Consider the following 15,390-nt stretch of genomic DNA (forward strand, 5'->3'; position numbering starts at 1 on the left):
CTGGAAGGCAAGAAGAAATGTTTTGTGCTGACCACCACAGTTTATTGCCAAGAACAAGACTTATCTCATTTACATCCTTTCTGAAGTGATTATTGCAGTCAGAAGCCTGACCCCGCTCCACGCCTTATGGACTTTCTGATTTACTGCAACACACTCTTCTCTTCCCACTCCCTGCGAGTCAAGAGCTTATCTGGGAAAACAGATGCCTTGAAAACATGGGGCCCCTATTCACTGTTCCAGCTAAATTCCACTTATGACTAGAAGGGAGGGGGAAAGATTATTTTAAATCAGCTTTAAGCTCCCCATATTTCACAGTAGGCAGAGGGCTAGCTTCACTTCTAATAGGAATTAAAGCACCTTAAGGTATTGTGATATAAGGCCAGCTATTTAGGAATGCTAACACCTTTCTGGCACACAGGAATAGGCAGAGAGGATCTTTGGCTTCCCTGTCATAACATGTATCTCTGAGGTTAAAAGAACACAGAGAAAAAAAATACACCTTCTAGGGATATTTATTTTACTCATTACTTATTCCTCTTTACAGTCTGCAGATAGCCCTTCTGCCACGGGGGTATAGTAGAAATAAAGGCTGGCTTAATTCTATTTACAGTGCTCTTAAGGAATAAATAACCCTATCTGCAACTCAGATATCTGAAAGTGCCCTCTCTAAGGAGTCAGACAGGCAGGATCCCCTACACAGAGCAGTCCAAGACCATATAAAAGCAAGATAATGTGTATAAGGTACAGAAGAATGCAGCTATGAGCTTAGGAAAACACTCCTCATGCAAATGCAGATAAAGAAAAAGACATTCTTTCCTTTTCTGCAGCCCTGAGAGATGTACCCTGACCGCCTCCCTATCTGCCTGCAAAGGTGACCCACAAACACCATTTCTGTGGCAGTGTCCAGCCCCCTACCCTCACTCATGGGTGCTACCCTTCACCTCTATCACCTAACACAGAACTATCTATCTCCTGCCTACGTGGTCTGCCACTGCAAAGTCTTCAGTGAAAAGAAGCTAAGACCCCTGAACACAGCCCTAGCTTCTTAGAAACAAGCAACCTACTTGTTAGTGGTTAGAGAAAAGAAAATAAAGCTCTTCTCATACCTTGGAGTTTGGAGAGCCAGCCAGGCTTTGCCAAAGTCCAAGTTTATCTACAGTTATGGAGACTCTTTAAATGGCAACAGAGGAAATAAAGGTAGGAAAATCTATGCAGAGGAATCTGCTCATACTCATAACGTTGTGCTTTTTTTGGGATAACAGAAGACTAAGAAGATACTGGCATAAACTTGCGGAGCGGTAGTGACGTAAGAAACGCCCCTTGTGTTTTTTTTGTGAAAAGGAATCATCAGCAATACAAAAACTCAGGTTAAAAGTCATGAAACACAAAAGCAAAACTTTGGGGCTGGAACTGTGTTTTGATCTCCCCATCCCACTGCACTTTGTGGTAGTGTGCAAGTGGGGATGCCCAGGGTGCCCTGGCAGAAGCTCTTCAGCATCCCTGCATCAGTGAAAGGAGAGGAGGGAGATTTTCCCAGAGCAGCTCTGAATGGAAGTGCATATATCTGGGTGTACGCGTGGAGGTGAAGGAGCTGAGGATAAGAAGGAAAAAAAGCAGGTACAGATCTTTGTCCAGTGCAGTCATTAGAGACACTGGATGAAGTATCACCTTCCTCTCCCCCCCTTTACTTTCTAGTGACAGTGGTCGGAATTGGCCTAATTTCTGGATTCCTTGGAAACCCTTTAGTAAGCATGTTTATTGTAACATCTGGAGTGCAAATAGTGTAACTAAAGAAAAGCCTACGAATAGATTTTGATGGTTCAGAGGGATTTAAGAGAAGCGTGCATATGCAGGTTCACATACATGTGCGTGTGCCTGCATGTATCTCTGCACTCATTTTACAGAGATTTCCAGAGGTTACAAGTTTTTGTGGGACTGTGCAATAGCTGAAAAGAACAGAAGGTGGCACGTTTTCAACGTTTTCATGCAGCAAAAAAGTACAGTAAAGGAAATGCAGGAAGCAGCTACAGTGAAAGGAAGACAAGAAGGCAACAAAGTAAAAGGATACAGAAGGATGTAGACGACAGCTAAACCCAGACCATATCCAATTTGATATATCTCTGCTGTAAATGACTGTATTAACACTGAAGGTTTGTTTTTTTTTCTTCCCATTTTTGCAGTGTAATTCAGTGATGCCGTAAGGGCTGATTTTACTAGACTCTGAAAAACGCCTGGTCAGTTGTGATGCATTTCATTTTCAGTACTTTAACATTTTATGAAAATTGTAAAATGCAGGTGTGCATTTTTTCTGTTTTTTTTTGTTGTTGTGGTTTTTTTCCTTAATGATAAAATCCACACAGTGTGACTAGTTTATCAAGATCTATATCAGGAAGATAAATATGGCCCTGACATTTTCCCTTTAAAATCCCTTTAAAATTTTCCCTTTAAAATGGGAGATAGCACCAGGCAAAAAGGAGAATGAATTTACATTTGCCAGAAAATTATGAAGCAAAACCCCAAAATAAATAAATAAATTAGAGAAGATGATAGAACTATTTGTTCTCAAATCATTAAATTAAGATCTTGTGAATATTCGGCCTGGCTTTGTGAAACTGTTACCACAAACAGATGCCTTCTAATCTGCAGGCACCCTTTTGGCCTGCTTACTTTTCTTTAAAGCACACATTTATCTCTTTTTTCCAACCCACCGATCTATTTTAAGCAACAGGTTCACCTCACCCTGTGTGACAGCGGCAGGAAAAAGACCCATTGCAGCCAATGTTGGTGACTCACCAGGTAGGATGCTCCTTACGCCTTGAGCTCTCCTTTTCACTTTATTCTACGACTAATTGCCACAGCTCCTTTAATGAGAAGCAGACTGAAAGTTCGGTTTGAGTGCTCCAGAGGGATGGCGAGGGCTGGTCTGAGCTGGACCAAGGGCTGGCCTGCTGCCCTGGCCGGGGGTGCCAGGAGCCACCGAGGAGTTAAGGCCGACGTCCATGGGCGCTCACGTGGGAATAAAGCGGCACCTTTGTTGCCCCTTTGAGAAATCTTGGACCGCATCCGACAGCAGACGGCTCTTCTTTGTTCAGTGGCCAATTTTCCTCATTCCCCGGGCAGCTGATTAGCTTTTCACTTCATACCTTCACCAAATGAAAAAGACTCTCTCAAAATGTCTGGGGAGCAGGGAGCGAGGCCTCACATGGCCCAGGCGCTGGCAGCATCCCCTGTCACCGGCCCTTGGAGGCACATGCTCACTGCCTAAGCCTGCTGCCTTCCCCCTCTTTGGGGACATTTCCAGGCCACTCTGCTAATGAACGACCAAAACCAGCTCACAGCAGTCGCAGAAGGGGAGCTGAGAGACCAGCAGCCAAGAGATGGGCGCAAGGAGAAGCTGCTGTCATGGTTATCATTTTCCAGCCCCCAGGCTGCAGGCGTTCAGGAGGGGGAAATCCTGCTACTGCAGAATCTGGACATAAAATAAATAGAAGAGGCACGGAAACATGGACTTTTGGAGAACTTCTGTCATTTAACTTCTCTTTTTCTCAATGCATTTACTTGCTGCTCTCCAAACACAAGGTATTTTGGAGGAATGGTTGTGCTGCTCCCTGGCATCCTGCAGCAGACCAGGACTGAAAATCTCAAGCTGGAAGATTCCAGCTGCTGGTCCCAGGAGCTGCGACCGCTGAAGTCACCATCTGGGAGACAGTCCTGAATGCCACCAGTTTGCTTATTTTAGACTCCAGCAGAGTGTATCATAGAATCATAGAATGCTTTGAGTTGGAAGGGACCTTTACAGGTCATCTAGTCCAACCCCCCTGCAAGAGCAGGGACTTCTTCACCTAGATAAGGTTGCTCAGAGCCCCATCCAACCTGACCTTGAATGTTTCCAGGGATGGGGCCTCCACTGCCTCTCTGGGCAACCTGTTCCAGTATCTGGGCATCCTGTTCCAGTATCAAATCAGTCTTCCTGACCTCAAGTGCTGGGAGGTGCATTCTCAGCTTTTGGCTGTGGGTCTGGCTGCTGTGATTCCTTCCAGGCAAATACACCTTGAATTCTGCTTCCCAGCTTGTAACACTTTATCCGTGTGATCTTATCTGATGAATTACATATAAATAAAAAATTGTATTATATGATACAAAAATATAAGCACACACATAAAATTTGTACAATTTACGTATATCGAGATCTATTACATACTATATAAAATGCACAGACATATTATATATATAACTATATGTAAAGTTTAAAATATATATTGCATAATAAAATCTATATAAAATTGATATAATACTAAAAAAAATATTCTGTGTGTGTGTGTGTGTTTGTGTGCACACATGTGCACTTGTTGCGGTCATGCTTTCAAACCAATCATTTTGTTGGAGAATAAAACTTCCCAGCCACTTCATTTAGGATAACCAAGGGATCAAGCCCAGGCAGCATGGGTTTAGGAAAGGCAGGTCCTGCTTGACCAACCTGATCTCCTTCTATGACAAGGTGACCCGCCTAATGGATGAGGGAAAGGCTGTGGATGTTGTCTATCTAGACTTCAGTAAAGCCTTTGACACAGTTTCCCACAGCATTCTCCTGGAGAAACTGGCTGCTCATGGCTTGGACGGGTGTACTCTTCGCTGGGTAAAGAACTGGCTGGATGGCCGGGCCCAAAGAGTGGTGGTGAATGGAGTTAAATCCAGTTGGTGGCCGGTCACAAGTGGTGTTCCCCAGGGCTCTGTGTTGGGGCCAGTCCTGTTTAATATCTTTATCAATGATCTGGATGAAGGGATCGAGTGCACCCTCAGTAAGTTTGCAGATGACACCAAGTCGTGTGGGAGTGTTGATCTGCTGGAGGCTAGGAAGGCTCTACAGAGGGACCTGGACAGGCTGGATTGATGGGCTGGGGCCAATTGTATGAGGTTCAACAAGGCCAAGTGCGAGGTCCTGCACTTGGGCCACAGCAACCCCATGCAACGCTACAGGCTTGGGGAAGAGTGGCTGGAAAGCTGCCAGGCAGAGAAGGACCTGGGGGTGTTGGTTGACAGCCGCCTGAATATGAGCCAGCAGTGTGCCCAGGTGGCCAAGAAAGCCAATGGCATCCTGGCTTGTATCAGGAATAGTGTGGCCAGCAGGACTAGGGAAGTGATCGTGCCCCTGTACTCAGCACTGGTGAGGCCACACCTCGAATACTGTGTTCAGTTTTGGGCCCCTCAGTACAAGAGAGACATTGAGGTGCTGGAGCGTGTCCAGAGAAGGGCAACGAAGCTGGTGAAGGGTCTGGAGAACAAGTCTTGTGAGGATCGGCTGAGGGAACTGGGGTTGTTTAGCCTGGAGAAAAGGAGGCTGAGGGGAGACCTTATAGCTCTCTACAACTACCTGAAAGGAGGTTGTAGAGAGGTGGGGGTCGGTCTCTTCTCCCAGGTAACAAGTGATAGGACAAGAGGAAATGGCCTCAAGTTGCGCCAGGGGAGGTTTAGACTGGATATTAGGAAATTTTTCTTCACTGAAAGGGTTGTCAAGCATTGGAACAGGCTGCCCAGGGAAGTGGTTGAGTCCCTATCCCTGGAGGTATTTAAAAGACGTGTGGATGAGGTGCTTAGGGACATGGTATAGTGGTGGTCTTGGTAGTGTTAGGTTAACGGTTGGACTTGATGATCTTAAAGGTCTTTTTCAACCTATATGATTCTGTGATTCTGTGAGGAGACTGGGATAGCACATATTACTACAGCTGACACTTCCAGATGGGAACTACAGGCAATGCCTAAATGCTGCAAGAATTTTGAATTGTTGGCATCATGCTTACTATTCATAATGATGTTACGGATGTCAAATGCAGAGTTCCTGAGGAAACTGAAATTTCCTGGGAGAGAAATATGTCCCCAGCACCTTCAGTTTGAGAGCCAAATTGGAAAGGAAAATCTAAGCTGCAGTGCACCAAGCCAAAAGAGCTCAGATGGAGCTGTTATTGGTGGTCCTGTTCTGAGCGCAGTGTTGCAGGGTAGGAAAATCACCACAGCTGAGGAAATAATAATAAATGGGTGCAGCAACTGTTGCAGGAGGTGTGCACACAAACCTCTTCAGGCTAATATCTGATAACAGAATCTGAATTTCCTGGACAAGCTGTCTAAATATACAACTAGTTCAGAAAAAATCTGTCAGCAAGAGAAAGCAGTTATTGAATTGCTCACATTTAGCCTGGCTACATAAAAGCAAGAAGTGGGTTTTACCTCTGAAACTCAGAATCACAGAATCACAGAATCATATAGGTTGGAAAAGACCTTTAAGATCATCGAGTCCAACCGTTAACTCATCTTTTTTGAGATGCCAGTCTGGTTAAAAACATTAAGTCAGCAGCGGAACAGTTGCAGCCACGCACCACTCTGGGTACATCCTGCAGGCGGGCTTAGGTCCCAGCGCACGGCCTGCTGTGTTGAGAATAACTGCCGATGAACCAAGCTTTTCCCATAACCGAACACAGCATGTAGACCCTTGATCAGCAGTGAGAATTGCGCTCCTCTGTTGCACTTCTGTTCAGCAACATTTAGGTGTCTGTGCCCATCATGATGCAGTGCATAAATGGGGTTCTTTTGGACCTTGTTACTAAAGTTCACCGAAGTTGGGATCTGAGTGGAGTTTAGGTGAAGTGAACGTGGTCTGCTGAGACTTTTGTCTCTGAAGTCTTGGAAGACATGACATAAATGAGCACATCCCCTGTGCAGCACGGCAAGTTAGTGGTTGACACTACAACCTGAGATGGAAGAAGTCTCCTGGGGTGCAGAGGAGCCCTGAGAGTGCCTGTGCTGTACTGCACGCTCTGATGCATTAGGGTTGCATGGGATATTGAGGGCATCGTGTGGCACCTCTGCTAAGTCCTGGGCACATGAAAGTTGCTGTATGTGTGGTGCATGGGCAGCTGCTGATGCCCATAAAGACATTATGAATCTCTCTCCAGCTGATGGTCTTTGAGGGTGGGTACAAATCTTTCCCTTCCTCCTACTGGGAGAAAGGGTTTCAAGATCCTGACAATGGGAGGCCAGGAATCTTGTGTCCAGGAGACTGTGTAAGGCACACTGTTGATGAGGTGGTCTGTGGCACTGTTGTGTGATGCTGCTATGAGATGTGGGCATAGGAGGACACCTCCTATGAAGCCAACCTCCTGACATATCAACATCATTTTGTCCCTGAAGACAGAGGCTTTTGTTGTTCTGAACGATTAGCCAGATCCTACTCCAGCCTCTGTTTCACAGACTTGACTATACTGGGGACTAGTCCCTGTGGGGCACAGTGTAGCTTGCTGTATTGAAATCCAAGTCTCTTGCCAAGAAATGGAAGAGAAGCCCAGCCACATCCCCATGAGCTACTACTTTTAAAGAATTCGGTATTTATGTTTCTTTCTTGCCAGGATCATTTTGGTGCCATTAGAAACAGAAGAAAAAAATACATCAGTGAAAGAGACACTTGATAGCCCAATAAATATTCTTTTAACCTTTTGTTACAAACAGCAGAGAATAAATGGAGCACGTTTCTAAGGTAAATAAAATCATCAACAGTATCTTTTACCTCTGTCCCCACTTTCCTCTCTCCAGATGCTTTAACTCATTCTGTCCAGATCATATGCCTTCACAGGATATGGGCCAGGAAAAGGCTATTGACTCATGCTACCATTTCAAGCAGTCCTCAGCAGGAGGTCTAGGCAGATGTGAGGTGCAGGTAAGCCAGCTGTCAGAGACCTAGGGTGCTGACAAATGGAAACCTTCATTCCCTCTTAGGCCAAGAAAAAAAAACACGTTATGTTTTTTATACTTTATATTATCAATTCCAAGCCTGGGACTGGTGGCTCTTTGTACAACTGTTAGGGCATGAGAGTGGCTCTTCTGGGTTGGGTGATCTGCCTCTGACAGTGCCCAGTAGTGGAGTTGTAGGGAAGAGAAAAGAAAGAGAAGATGAACAGCTTGATCCTTCTCCTGAATCCTCCCAGCTTTTTCTAGTCCAGGCTTTCTGAACTAGCTGTTGAAACAAACAGCTGATTGTAATGGACTTTTCTTCCACGAATTTCACTTCTTTTTTAGTTTGGCATACACATCATCCTTCAGTAGTGAGTCTTGCAATTTTAATTTTAGGTCAGATGATTAGGTATTGCCTACTTTGTTTCATCCTTGTAGCCACCAAATTTTGTTGGGTGGAACCTCTCTAAAATATTACAAGAAACAGTGAATCATTTTTCCCCACTCACTGTCTCTGTAACATTCAGGATTTAATGCGCTTCTATAATACTCTCCCTTGGGTCTTTCTTTCTGAGGCTGAAGAGTGGAAGAGAGTCTTATCTATTTAATCCCTCCTTATGGGGAAGACATTCCTTACCTTTTGTCATGCTTTTTGTCATTTGCTGTCTCATTTAGTTCCATTATATGCTTTTTTGGAAGGGAATGCAAGAGGGAGAAAAGCAGAAATTAATATATTATTAAAGAGGTGGGTATATCATGCACTTATCCAGAATGCCTCCTCTTGTCTTCCATGGTAACTGAGTTAGAGCTTTTGCTACAAAAATGGTCAAAAAGATGCTAGAGATGACAATTGTTGCACCTGTTCTTCCAGTTGCACTAGTTTAACTGGAGCACTTCAACTTGTGCAGCTACAGATTCATGCTTTATATGTAAACTTACACTCAGGAAAACTTGTATCATGAAAACACAGGTAACAGGAGATAGCAGGAATCCAGCACATGCTTGAGCATTGGCCATGAAATGAAACAAGATGCATCATTTAAGAATCTTCCAGCTGTTCCCTTCATTTTTACTGGAAGTCAATGGTTACCAAAGCAACAGTAGTGCAAGAGAAATTCTGAATGGATTGTCTCTTGAGATAAATAATAAGAAACCAAAACTCAAACAGCCGATCACTTGAGAGTAATTTACCGAACAGCTTTCAAAGCTAAAGCATTCAGTGGTAGGAGCTGAATTCTTTCAGGGTAGGAGGTGAGTCATTCTTTCAAAAGACAGTGAGGATGCATTAAAAAATCCTGACTCCTATAAATGATGAAATGTTTGGGCTGTGAAGAGAAAGTCATCCTGGACCTCCTGGAACGCGCTTGGACACCTTAGTAGTAGTATCAGAGTTCCACTAAGTGCCAAAACGAACGTGGGCATGACTTGATCACTGTGGACGATCTCGGAGTGGGAAATAAATGCCCTTTGATTTACTGATAGTGCTACAGTCCTGTGACCAGATTCTTTATTCACTTACATCATATTCTGTCCTGCATATTGGAGCAGGACAGAAACACTTCCAATCTGATTTGCCCTGGCAGAAATCACAACACAGCTCACAGATATGACACCAGATGGCTCAGCTCAGTCTAAGTAACTGCTAAGAGTATAATCCACATGAGCAAGTTTAGGTAGCAGAAGGGAACAGACATAGCAAAGCAGGAATCATTGCCTGCCAGTTTATCCTCCCTTATAGCAGCTGGTAAATACACTGTGTCACTCCTGTAACTAGCCAGGAAGTATAGCCTTGCTGACGGTGAAGGAGGCGGGTGCTTGCTTAAGTTCACACAGAAATCAGAGGCCAGTGCTGGCCAGTTTACAAAGGGTGGGGTGAGAGGGGAAAGGTTCACAGTTGCTTTTTCTTTCTGCATGATAGTATGTGTGTGTGTGTGTATATATATATATATAACCGTTTCACCATAAGTGTCTACATCTCACACATTTCTAACCTGATACATTTGCTGCTGGGAAAAAAAATCTAATGAGCTGGCACAAGAAACAACTGACAGCAACATCAGCGCTGCAGGAACAAGAGAACGGCTTCCTGCACTCACCTTCACTTGTCAACGAGTCTAGCACAATAAACCCTGCCAGCACACAAGGAACGTGGCAATCCAACCTACAAACTACTTGCAGATATCTAGAGATCTCTGATGTTCTGGAATTGAAAGAAAAATCCCTCTTTGAGCCATGAGTGCAACCACAATGATTAAAAAACGACCCCTGTGCTGAACACGTCATGACCAGAAAACAAGCAGTTCAGGAACGAAGCAGCGAGATTTATTGCAAACACAGTAGTAAGTTTATGTTCTTCCATCAATGTGACAAATTAGTTTTCTTAACACTGCATTACTGACCCCTCTCCACAGTGTGATATTCATACACAAATTTTAGATGAGTAACCAAAAGAGAAGTATTTTTATTTTTGTCCTGATACAAATGCCAAATATCACAGCTATAGACATAAGCAAAAAATTGTTCCAAATAAATATGCACAGAAAGATTTTTGACAGCTTGATAACAAATTTAAACACAGTAATTATTGTATAAATGGTTTAACAAATGGTATTACTGCTAGCAGAATAAGCATCGCCAGGGAAAGAGGATTGAATACAAAATCTGGAAATAGATTAAATATATATATAAAATATACTCAGTTTATTGCATGGATAGATAAATATTAACATATTTGTGCACATAACTGGGAATGAGGCACTTATTCAGGTTAGTATAAACAAGGCCACTTGTTAAGTAGAAGGGAAAATGTTAATAAGCCTCCAAAAATCTAAAACCTTGAAGCCATATTAAAAAAGGCATGCTGTTACAGATGTATTTATAATTCACTGAATTGTAAGAAATCCAATTTCTGAAGAATGGGACAAATCCGGCAGGCCTTACTGAAAACATTGGGATTTTTTTCCCAGGCAGAGGACTTTGATATCTGACTCATGAATCTTACTCATGCTTGTCCAGCTTTTCAGTGTTTGCTTTGTGTTTTTCTTTGCTGTCACCAGATTGCACTATTATTTTATATATTGTTAGAAAAACATTAGCCTGATAATCCCCATCAACCTCAACATTTTACAGAAGTTGTAATCAGGTGCTATTGAAAGCAGTGATCAATTTTTTTAACCGGGCTAAATATTTGGCTTGTAGTACACATGGGTTTTGATGTGATTTTATAAAAAGAAATAATAATTAAAAAAAGATTTTGCCTGCAAGCAACTTTAATGATATTTCAGTCTGTTAAAATTCAAAAGCAGAAAAATAGCTCTACTGATAAACACCTAATTTCTGTATTTTATATATATATTTTTAAAAAGATCTTCTCTGCTTATACAAAACGGGCATTTTATAAATATTAAAATGTTCTATTATTTACATGTGCCCCATTTTACTGTAGAATCATTGACTGCTATTATCCAAACATGCAGGTTCTAGGAGACAAATTCTGCATTTCTCATTACCATAGCAATTTCACATATAGGCACAAAGGCAAATCTGATCTTAGGTTACATTCACAACTTAGCTGTGAACTTAAACTAAATATAAAAAGTATCTGTGGGTTAAGTCTTTGATCAATCTTGCACACATAATACATGGATCACAACACCAGGAACTTCATTAAAAGACTAAATTAATGTCAGGTGACTAGGGAAAAGGTCCAATGCACTGGGCACATCTTGCGGATAATTGTTTCAGGCTAGAACTCGGATTAATTAAAATAAAAGATGACTGCATGATTTTAGTAATGGAGTTTGACCCTTAGGTTGCTGCAAACATCCTTCAATTAAGCAGTCTGAATCACAGTCTTCAGAAAACCTAGAAAAGGTAGGACAGATTCTGACTTGATTCATTTGGTGAAAAACTGATGAAATCTTATTAAATGAGTGAAGTCACAACAATATAAATCCAGAGCAAGACACATCAGCATGAGTCCCTCTGTGGGCATATGCACACTGTACCATGAATCATAGCACAGACGTTTCTAGGCTAGTAGACCTCAACGTTTCTGAGTCTTTATGGCTCAGAGGACAATTTTGCAGAATTACTAGGTTAGGTCTATCTGTGTTGACAGAGCACCACAGCCAGGCCAGGAAGCCTTTTGGATGGATTTTTTTAGTTCAGAGGCAGCATTGTGTGCTTGCAGCCAGGCTGCTTTCAAGTTGGATCCTGCTCAGCTAACTCAGATCTCCGCAGCATGGTCCCCAGAATACCAAATGCCAAGTGTATTGTAGCTGAAGGTAGTTTGGGGGCTGCCCGCACCCACCACCACGAGATGGTGGAAGGGAACAGGTATTTTAGCAACAGTCTCAACAGCCTGATTCAGATTTTATATAGTTTATATACTTTAACTCCATTGACTTGAAAGGACTTACTCGTATATAACACTAGTGTGACAAATGGGACAATCTGTCCTGAACGTTGCATAGCTTTCATAGCCAAGCATTTGGCAGGGTATCTTTAGGACAAAACAGGTCCTCTCTGAATAAGAACTGACATGGGACACTGCTGATCCAAACTTCTGTGGAACATTATGCTGCCATGTTACCTAAATCAAGAACGCTGAGAGAAAACTAGAATTACTCTTGCAAAAGTACTCACTTGTTAAAAAATGCCCAACCATGACCCAGCACGTTTGTCAAGACGTGCTATGACTATACAGTAATAAATACTACTTGATTCAATCAAATGCTAATTTTTTCTTCACTTTGTTGCCATTTAATATGGCAACTGACAATCACATGCTGGATTCAGTATCATGATTCCTAGGCTCAGTTCAGGCAGAACCTTGTCCTCTGCATTTTGAATCTAACTCTATCATCTTCTCTAGGTACTGAAATACTAATGCTTGCATTTCCCAGCAGTGGATATGCACTAACAAATACAATTTACCTTACGACACTTCCATGATCCACTATAAACTTAAGAGGACAATAAGCGTCCAGTTTCGGTGAAAACCAAATTCTTTCTGGATTTGTTGCATTCTTTGGCTTTGTATAAACATAAATAAGGAATAAAATTCTCAGATTAAATAGCTGAATAAGAATTTGCAGAAAAGAGTATATATTGCATCCTGTGACATGCAACTGTTTATAATGTTGTGCTGTCTAATCTAGCTGTCTTTTGAAAAAGTTCAGTTACACATAAGTAAAAAAAAATAAAAATAAATCACTGGTAAAGTTTAAGTGAAGTCAAAAGCTTATAGGAGGGAGGATTCATGCCTAAGGCATTTCATCACCTTTCAGACTAATTGCAGACATTGAGTTCTTTGTGAGAAACAGTACAAAATTTAACTGAAGAATGTAAGGATTCCTCCTCTCAAGTATTCTGTGTTTCCAAAGAAACAGATTTCCTCTCTTATTGCAGACAGGATATATAGCACCTTTGGATAGTTTCTTCTACTTTTTTGAAATGTCAGAAAATACAAAAACAAAACAAAAATCTCTCCCTTACAATGCAGTTCCTTGAATTGCTGCTTAAGATTAGTGCATGATATAGGGACTTCAAGATTACCTTTCGTGCAAAGTGGGAGATTCGGTATGAATTCTTCTATTGTTGATAATGGCAGCAAGAGTTTAGGATAAAAAATTTCAAGTACACCTAGAAGTACATGAACTCTTTATTCCTCACAAGTCACCATGATCTGCTGCTAACGAAGTGCAGTTCAAGTTTTTTTCGAGGCACTCTGGAGACTCTGGCTTGAATCCTGCAGTCTTGGAATCAAACCTCTGAGCTGTCGCTGGTGTAATTATACGGTAGCATCATGGGTTCATTGCTGCCCGACTCCTTTGTGGCTTCCTTCTTCTCAGAATTTTGTTTCCATTTTAGCAGCAAAATGATGATTGCAATTAAGCAGATGGCAAGGAAGATGGCAGCAGCTCCGCCAATGATTGTGACTATGCTGACCCCTGCACTTTGGTTACTCAGTTCCCTGGGGAGAACGCCATTGACTGCCACCTCCCTTTGAGGAACCTGTTTCTTGCTGGTGCGATCTAGTGCTATGTGCTGTATGTTTGTTCCTCGGTTGTTTTCTACTCCGATGTCTTTTGCAAGTTCTGGGTCCTGCTCAACTCCCCTCTTCTGACGTCTCTGTGTGGGTGCTCCTGGGCTCCCACCACTAAAGAGTGAGTGATACTGGTGCTCCACGCTTCTTTTGCCGATTCCGCGGTTAGCATTCTCTTTTGAACGTACAGTGTAGATCGTATGGACATACCACTCCCTACCCAAAGACACCTAGAAAGAAACAATTTTTTGTATTTAAACACACACATACACAATCTGGACAGCACTATACACAGAGGAAATCAATCACTGTTCTGAACTGATTGCCTGGACAAGTACTTTCAAAATCATGCACAGATAACCCCCCACTTTGTGTCAATGTGCACCACAGGAGTCATGTTTTCTGCCAAAATTTTAAGAGGGGATAGTCTCCATTCCTCTCCATGGCCAGATTCTATGGCTATCAGGTGTGGATGAAGAAGCACAGCCTTGGCATTTTTTTGGTATTGTTAGTATAAATGGCCATACAAAGAACCTCAGCTGTAGACAGGCCACAGAAGAGGATGTTCCAGGCCCAACCTGCCAGCTGACTATTTTTTACTGTGAGGATGGTTGAACATTAGAACAGGGAGGCTGTGGAGTCTCCATCCTTGGAGATATTCAAAATTCAACTGGACACAGTTCTGGGCAACTTGCTCTAGGTGACCCTGCACTGAGCAGGGGGTTGGAACAGACAATTTCCAGAGGTCCCTGACAACCTCATCTGTTCTGTGATTGCGTGATTCCCTGCAGTCTGCATGAGATGATGCTATCTTCCTTGAATCTGTCTTGTCTTTTCTGGATACATAATAAATTTGGCCTCCACAAGGTCCAGTAGGATTGTCTGAATACTGTCTTAAAGCTACTGGCTGATAATTTCAGTGGCTGCAGCCAAGTTCTGTTATTGTGAAAAATAACACATTTTCTATTTTACGCTTGTTTTTCCAAGTCTTTCTCAGGATATACTGTTGTTTCTTTGTATTCTCATTCTTTTGACAGAATGAGGACCAAAAATCACTGTATTATTGGAAATGGATTCTTCATATAAAAAATGAGATTTCATTTTCATGGGGGCAGATTATGAAACCCTTTTTATACTGGTAAGTAGGCTGTTCTCTTAAATATTGCATTGCTTACAATGGGATCTTTAATACTGCAGTAGCCAGGAGTAGGATTAAAGTCTCCTCAATATTTTTTCTACCGATTTATACACTTGAGTTTTGCATGTAGTTTTGCAAAAACTAAAGAGACAAATAATGAACAGACAACTCCTGGCTGGGTTATATAGATCAAAGGGATGAACGCACAGAGCTGAAGGATTCTATTTAATTAAGAAGTACTTGCACCCTTTAGTTGTCAATTTCTAGGCTTTCCAGTGCTTAGATGTTTCACAATGTGCAAGTCTGCGAGGAAAGAATTGCACAGAAAATGCTGGGTATCAACTAGATTTTGATGAAGTTCACCATAAATGCTTATGATTCTTTTATTTTTTGTCTTTGACAAGTGAGATAGGAAGCAATAAAACAATGCTGTGTAACAAGAAACTTATTAAGTTCTTAGGAGAAATGCATAAGAATAATTTGT

General features: G+C 42.1%; 1 protein-coding gene across 1 annotated transcript in view; it reads right to left on the reverse strand.

Annotated features, from left to right (window-relative positions):
* Positions 1-10,123: 10,123 nt before the first annotated feature.
* Positions 10,124-15,390, reverse strand: part of LOC142404027 (FRAS1-related extracellular matrix protein 2-like) — a 32,504-nt gene continuing 27,237 nt past the window's right edge. The window contains exon 12 of the mRNA XM_075490430.1: positions 10,124-13,998. Coding sequence (XP_075346545.1) covers positions 13,486-13,998 — 513 coding nt within the window. The 3' untranslated portion in view covers positions 10,124-13,485. The remainder of the gene's footprint in view (positions 13,999-15,390) is intronic.

Source organism: Mycteria americana, chromosome 1, assembly GCF_035582795.1.
Source record: "Mycteria americana isolate JAX WOST 10 ecotype Jacksonville Zoo and Gardens chromosome 1, USCA_MyAme_1.0, whole genome shotgun sequence".
In the NCBI taxonomy this organism is placed as follows: Eukaryota; Metazoa; Chordata; class Aves; order Ciconiiformes; family Ciconiidae; genus Mycteria; species Mycteria americana.